Source organism: Helianthus annuus, chromosome 8 (genome assembly GCF_002127325.2).
Source record: "Helianthus annuus cultivar XRQ/B chromosome 8, HanXRQr2.0-SUNRISE, whole genome shotgun sequence".
Taxonomy (NCBI): domain Eukaryota; kingdom Viridiplantae; phylum Streptophyta; class Magnoliopsida; order Asterales; family Asteraceae; genus Helianthus; species Helianthus annuus.
The window spans coordinates 35653618-35660780 of NC_035440.2; the positions used below are offsets into that span (position 1 = coordinate 35653618).

Consider the following 7163-nt stretch of genomic DNA (forward strand, 5'->3'; position numbering starts at 1 on the left):
TCACGTTACCATGTTTGTCATTGCATCGGTAACCGTGACTACCCCACATTTTCAAACATCAAGTCTTCATCATCTCTTGTGTTCATCATGCTGCATCACCCCGCGTGTTCCCAAATCCCGTACGAATTTTGATGTTGAAACTTTGAAGCCCGGTATGAATAATCCTTGCGAACACCCGACCCGACTCCAAGTGAATTAAATGATTAACCCCAACACACTGTCTGAGTTCATAAAATTCCACAACATCTGGATCCTTCGAAACACCTGCATCAAACGAAAGATAAACACCAAGATAGCTTCGAAAGATGATCTTTCGAAGTCTTTCGAGCACATGTCACATATCTTTCGAGCATCTTTCGAGCACATGTCACAGATCTTTCGAACACCTTTCGAAGTTGGACATGGCTGATCCTTCGTACACCTCAGACTTGATCCTTCGAAGTCTTTTTGATCCTTCGAAGAACTGATGATCTTTCGAGCACTCCTGTTCATCTTTCGAATCTCCTTGTTCGAAGGATGATCTTTCGAGATCGAAAGATATCTTTCGATGGTTCTGACACAAGGACAGAAAGTACGACAGGTTGGTGAAAAGTTGATGTGGTAGGTGACCAACTTTCGCACATTTCGAAGCATGAAAATTTGAATTTTGAATTTTGTTTCATCCTTCGAAAAACTGTTCAATCTTTCGAGGACAAACAGCATCTTTCGAAATTTTAAGCTGTCAAGAACATCAAGAACACGGAGGACTGTTCATCTGCAGATCTGACCGAAAACACTTGTACACGTTGTTTTGATGAAGAAAACTTGAGTATTTTAGAGAAAAACATAAAACCCAACACCCGGTTTAGCACAGATCTGGATATCCGGGTCCAGATCTGGGTTTTTCTCATTTTCACCTTTTTACATCTTGAACAAAAACCCACAAAAATCACAGATCTAGAGCACATGTGACTTAGTAAACGGTTAGTTTTACTAAATCGGGCACCATGGCTCTGATACCAATTGTAGGTCCAGGTTTCGGGATCCAAAACCGTGATTTTCATGTTCATGTTCAAAGATGGAAGAGATAAGAGAGATGATAACAAACAAACTTTGTATTAATCCGGTAGTAAACATTACAAGTCGGCCCGGTTACATGACAACCGAACTAATACCAAAGAAGTATACATCCGGGGAGAAACCAAGTGGTGATTTCTCCCGGTGAGGTCTCAGACCTCCATTCTCTCTCTAGCACACACTTGTGCTCTCACTCTTGTGTTGCAAATGACAAAGTGTTGGTATTTATACCAAAACAAGCACTGCAGGTCGAAGGATCAGACTGACTGGTCGAAACATCATCCTTCGATCAGACAGTCTTCGAAAGATACTCACATACCTCGAATGATATCCTTCGATATCCTTCGAGGTCCATCCTTCGATGGGTATCTTTCGAGCTCATCGAAGGATATTCATAATCCTTCGATGCCTTATCCTTCGACACCAATAACAACACAGCAACTTTGTCTAGCAACACACACACACAGTCAAACCAACAACCCTCTCGTTTGACCACTTCAAACGAGCGGGTCTATACACGTTCGCTTGACCGTTTCACTAACTATTACAAATTCAGCATAAAATAAAACTATTCTATTCGACAAGCATCGGACACAAAATCTGCATCAACAAAGGGGTTTCTTATCTAACCAAGCCCTATATATATATATCTATACTATATATAATATACATACCCAAAGGACTTCTTAAGGTCATTGAAATTTCTTTAAAACACCTTTAAAGCATGATGTACAAGTCTTTTAAGCACCAAAAATCTTCACTTTCCACTTATACCCTTTACCCTAAACTAAACTAAACGCGACAGACAAACTAGGGTTTCAGATTTCAAAACGCCGCTTCCCTGCTCCTCTCTCTCTCTCTCTGGCGATTCAGAAACGATTTCACCAGATCTGCTCCTCTCTTTCTGGCTATTCAGGAACGATTTCACTAGATCTATGAAGTTTCAACAGATCGATGAAGATTCTGACCTCCTGGTTCCGTTTTCCGGCTTTTATTGGCGTTTTGCAACATTCATCAAGGGTAACAGACACCGTCCTTTTGATTCTGAACACTATTTCTTCATGTATTCACTGGATTTACCTACGTTTGTGTTTTAAGATGGATTTTTGTTTTTTGTAGGTCATGGTTTGAAGACTAGATCTGGTGAAGAATAATAAGAATACTCGGAAGGAGACAACAAAATCATGGAGAAGAATTATATCTCGGTGGTTGGAGTTCCAGATGCGATTCCCGTCAAGTATATGGAGGTGACCGAGGTTTTAATTTCAGTATAGTGGATAAATTCCCATATTTGTGTGTTAGTTTCGTACTTATCAATTGAATTTACAGTTTGTCAATCTATGTGAACAAGGTTTTAATTTCAGTATGGTGGATAAATTACTTGATAATGTGTGATTTCAGTCTTCATTGGTTTTTTATTGGCAGATAAATACCTGCAATGGTTTTTATTGTGACTATTTCTCTGCCAACAAAAATTTTAAACCGAAGATGTGGACCGAAGCCTGGACAAGATGGTAATTTTATTTTTTATTTAATTCATGATGAATGCAAATGCGCAATACCCTATTGTTTTTTTTTATTTGGTTGATTTATTTAAAAATGAATGAATCAGGTTCACTAAGTTTGGAGGTGCAGTGCCTTATAGACCAGCTGAAGATTTGGCATACTCAGTAGCTAAGTTTATTCAGAGTGGTGTATCTTTTATCAACTATTATATGGTAAATCAAACATTTTTGTATTTATATGATATATGTTAGCATATTGCAAATAAGTTAACCTTGTTCTGTTTTTTGGTAGTATTATGGAGGAACTAATTTTGGGCGGACAGCAGGTGGCCCGTTTATTGCTATAAGCTATGATTATGATGCTCCCCTTGATGAATACGGTATGTTATGAGGTAAAAATCATGGGATACATAAATTTGAATTTAAAGCTGGGCTGGCTTTGGATTTGGGTCAAATACGGCGCATTCGACGTACTTTGTAGCGTCTTTTTTTTTAAGAGTGAAGTACACGGATGGTCCCTGTGCTTTGCTAAAATTATTCATCTTTGCTAAAAGTTGGATTGGCTTTAGATTTGGGTCAAATATGGCGCATTCGGAGCACTTTATAGCGTCTTTTTTTTAAGAGTGAAGTACACGGATGGTCCTTGTGCTTTGCTAAAAATATTCATTATTGCTAAAAGTTAGACTGGCTTTGGATTTGGGTCAAATATGGCGCATTTGACGCACTTTATAGCGTCTTTTTTTAAGAGTGAAGTACACGTATGGTCCCTGTGCTTTGCTAAATTTATTCATCTTTGCTAAAATTATTCATCTTTGCTAAAAGCTGGACTGGCTTTGGATTTGGGTCAAATATGGCGCATTCGACGCACTTTATAGCGTCTTTTTTTTAAGAGTGAAGTACACGGATGGTCCCTGTGCTTTGCAAAGTTTATTCATCTTTGCTAAAAGTTTGACTGGCTTTGGATTTGAGTCAAATATGGCGCATTTGACGTACTTTATAGCGTCTTTTTTTAAGAGTGAAGTACACGGATGGTCCCTGTGCTTTGCTAAAATTATTCATCTTTGCTAAAAGTTGGACTGGCATTGGATTTGGGTCAAATATGGCGCATTCGATGCACTTTATAGAGTCTTTTTTTAAGAGTGAAGTACACTGATGGTCCCTATGCTTTGCTAAAATTATTCATCTTTGCCAAAAGTTGGACTGGCTTTGGATTTGGGTCAAATACGGCGCATTCAACGCACTTTATAGCGTCTTTTTTTAAGAGTGAAGTACACGGATGGTCCCTGTTCTTTGCTAAAATTATTCATCTTTTCTAAAAGTTGGACTGGCTTTGGATTTGGGTCAAATATGGCGCATTCGACGCACTTTATAGCGTCTTTTTTAAGAGTGAAGTACACGGATGGTCCTTGTGCTTTGCTAAAATTATTCATCTTTGCTAAAAGTTGGACTGGCTTTGGATTTGGGTCAAATATGGCGCATTCGACGAGCGTCTTGTTTTAAGAGTGAAGTACACGGATGGTCCCTGTGCTTTGCTAAAAGTATCCGTCTTTGCTAAAAGTTGGACTGGCTTTGGATTTGGGTCAGATATGGCGCATTCGATGCACTTTATAGCGTCTTTTTTTTAAGAGTGAAGTACACGGATGGTCCCTATGCTTTGCTAAAATTATTCATGTTTGCTAAAAGTTGGACTGGCTTTGGATTCAACGCACTTTATAGCGTCTATTTATATGAGTGAAGTACACAGATGGTCCCTGTGCTTTGCTAAACTTGTGTCGTTTGTGTTCACGAACATCCGTTTGCGTTCAGTACCCAAAATTAACAAACGAATACGAACGCATCCATATCGTTGATGAACGAACTCGAATAGAAAATATTGTCAGGTAAGTGTTCATGAATCGTTCGTGAACACGTATACTTCCTTAACAAACGAACATAAACAAGGTGTTGTTAGTGTTCACTCGGTACTTTTGCAGCCCTACTGATGTTTGGTATACAGCATGACACAAAACAGTCATTTATAAGTAAATGGGTCGGGTGGGTTGAGTAGCGGGTCAAATCGGGAACTTTTAGTATAGCCAAATCGAGTCTGTCCCAATAACACATTTGGCTACTATAAAACCTATATTCTTAAACAAAAATTATCATCATTTTAATATAAAACGAGTTAGAAGGTTTAAACATTTGAAACACTTTTGTTTATATTTTTGATATGAAATATGACACAAAATGAGTCACATGTGTAAATGAGTTGAAACTGGTAAATAATCACGGCTATTTTGGTTTTTGCAGGACTTACAGTGGGACTAAAGAAGTGGGTGAGGATAACTTTTGCCGCAGAACCATCTTCTCTTGAAGAAGCACTTGAAAGAGTACAGTCCTTTTACTATAGAACTTCATTATACAGAACAATGCTGATATATTATTTGGAGGGATCACCATTGTTGGTGGAATTGTGGGAACACTGGGAGGAAGTATTATTCTGGATCGCATGAATTCAACAATCCCCAATGCTTTTAAGGTAGATATTTCTTACAAAATCTATGTTTTTAACTGCTTGTCGTATTTCTCGAGTGTTGAGCCATACATCTTTGGTTTTTTTACTTATTACAGTTATTTATTCTTTGCAGCTTCTTTCCATGATTTCAGAATTAGAGCACATATAGTGGAAACATACTCCGGCCACCACCAGGAGGTTTGTGGGTTAAAATGGTCAGCTTCTGGTCAACAGTTGGCTAGCGGTGGTAACGACAATCACTTACACATTTGGGACAGATCAGTGGCTTCTGTTAATTCACCGAGTCCATGGCTTCACCGGCTGGAGGATCACACAGCTGCAGTGAAAGGTGACACTTTTCATTGTTTATTATACTTTCATGTGTAATGCAGGAGTGAAAACCACTTCGGATTTTTTAACCCAACTTTTATATTGAAGTGTGGAATTATAAATTCTGGTACTTAGTGGAGATTTTTTTTTTATTTCAGGCGGCCGTAGAGAAGATGACTGGACCTATCCCAGCTGTGGAAATGTCAATTTTTCATTTAGGACAACTTGCAATATGCGTAACTGTACACAACCCAGACCAGCTGATCATAATTCAGTAAGTTGCACACCATTTATTATACACATTTTAGAAAGTCGTACACTAGGTATAATTGAAACTGTATACATATTTGTGTGGTCTCTAAAGTAGTTTCAATATGTGAGTGACCTTAATGAGAAAAAGGTGAATGCATAGGTGTCTTGATATATTAACCTATGTTGTCAAAAGCGCAAAAAGCGAGCGCCTAGGCGCAACGAGGCGCACCTAGAGCGCCTGGTGGTAGCCTAGGCACAAAAACGGGCTTTTTTTTTTTTTGAAAAAACGGTTCTGTGGCACAAAAAGCGAGCGCCAAGCCGCAAAAAACGTGGTTGAGGTGCAGGGAAAAAAGGTAAAACAGTGCAAAAACTGGCTCACACGGGCCCGGGTTTCCGGAGCTGCATTCGTGTCCGCAGGTCGCGCGGGAACGCACGAGTTCAACATATAAGTCCTAAACTTTTGCTACTAACTATTAGCTACATGATCTTAAATGGCATGTATAATTGTTTTTTTTATGTGGAATCTTATTTATTTTCAAAGCATAACATATTTTTTATATTTTTTTTCTCTATGTGCGCTTTTCTTAAAAAAGCCCATGCTTTTTTTGCGCCTTGCGCCTAGACTCCGGGCGAGGCCGATGCGCTTCGCCTGCGCCTTGCATCTTTGACAACATAGATATTAACCGTTTTCTAAAATCGTTTACTTCTATGTTTCCTTTTGCTGATGTTCTTTTTCTTTCTATGTTTTGGTCAATATCATTTTATGTTTATGATAATCCTTTAACCAAATGTTCATATTACAGAAATCTGCTCCAAGGCAAATGCTGACCCCACAGGGCTACTCCTCAACTGGTGCTTATACAGGGTCTGCTGCACCCGCTTCAATGTATGTCGGTGTACCACCGTATGGTGCATCCCTGTTTAATGGAACATCTATGCTGTCTTATGATGCTCCATTGTCTGGTGAATCCGCTTATCCTTACGTCTACAACAATCGCTTTGCTAGAGGGAGCCTCTATCGACCTCTGCAATTTTCTGGCACACCTCCTTATTCTGGTAGGTCCATCAACCATTAGAAGAGCGCATGTTGTTCATCCTATCACAGCCGTACTGCTGGAGTGGTCTTTGTGGAGAAAGAGATGCAGAAGAAGAGGTTATTCCTACTTGCAGGTAAGTAGGTAACCCATAATCAGATATATTGTAATGCTAATGTTGTCCGTAATCGATCTGTCTGTTTATCGTTTGCAGAGAATTAGGAATTGGAATCGGAATCGTTCCTTTTGCTCCATTGGGTAGCGGGTTCTTTGCATCGGGTCCGAAGGTGATGGACAATTTGGCAGATAATTATTTAAACGCCTGCAACACAGTAGCAAGCGGGTGTAAAAACGCAGCCGTTTGCAGCCGTTTAACGGCGTGTTTATGACTGCAAACGCAGCAGCAAACAACTGCGTTTTTACACCCGTTTGCTGCTGCATTTGCAGCCATAAATGCGCCGTTAAACGGCTACAAACTACTGCATTTTTACA

The 7163-nt window shown here is 39.4% G+C and overlaps 2 protein-coding genes and 1 long non-coding RNA gene across 3 annotated transcripts; all 3 read left to right on the top strand.

The window, feature by feature from the left end:
* Positions 1 to 1868: 1868 nt before the first annotated feature.
* Positions 1869 to 2222, top strand: LOC118481247. The gene is made up of 2 exons (XR_004865034.1): positions 1869 to 2076; positions 2176 to 2222. It is a non-coding gene; the product is annotated as an uncharacterized LOC118481247 (long non-coding RNA).
* Positions 2223 to 2240: 18 nt separating this feature from the next.
* Positions 2241 to 2952, top strand: LOC110872634 (beta-galactosidase 4-like). The gene is made up of 4 exons (XM_022121476.2): positions 2241 to 2312; positions 2482 to 2570; positions 2669 to 2774; positions 2854 to 2952. The coding sequence occupies exons 1-4, from the start codon at positions 2241 to 2243 to the stop codon at positions 2950 to 2952; spliced, it is 366 nt and encodes a 121-aa protein (XP_021977168.2).
* Positions 2953 to 5434: 2482 nt separating this feature from the next.
* LOC118479390 (ranBP2-type zinc finger protein At1g67325-like) lies at positions 5435 to 6713 on the top strand. The gene is made up of 3 exons (XM_035975962.1): positions 5435 to 5438; positions 5544 to 5659; positions 6441 to 6713. Exons 1-3 carry the CDS (start codon positions 5435 to 5437, stop codon positions 6711 to 6713), a joined length of 393 nt encoding a protein of 130 aa, XP_035831855.1.
* The last annotated feature ends 450 nt before the right edge of the window (positions 6714 to 7163 follow it).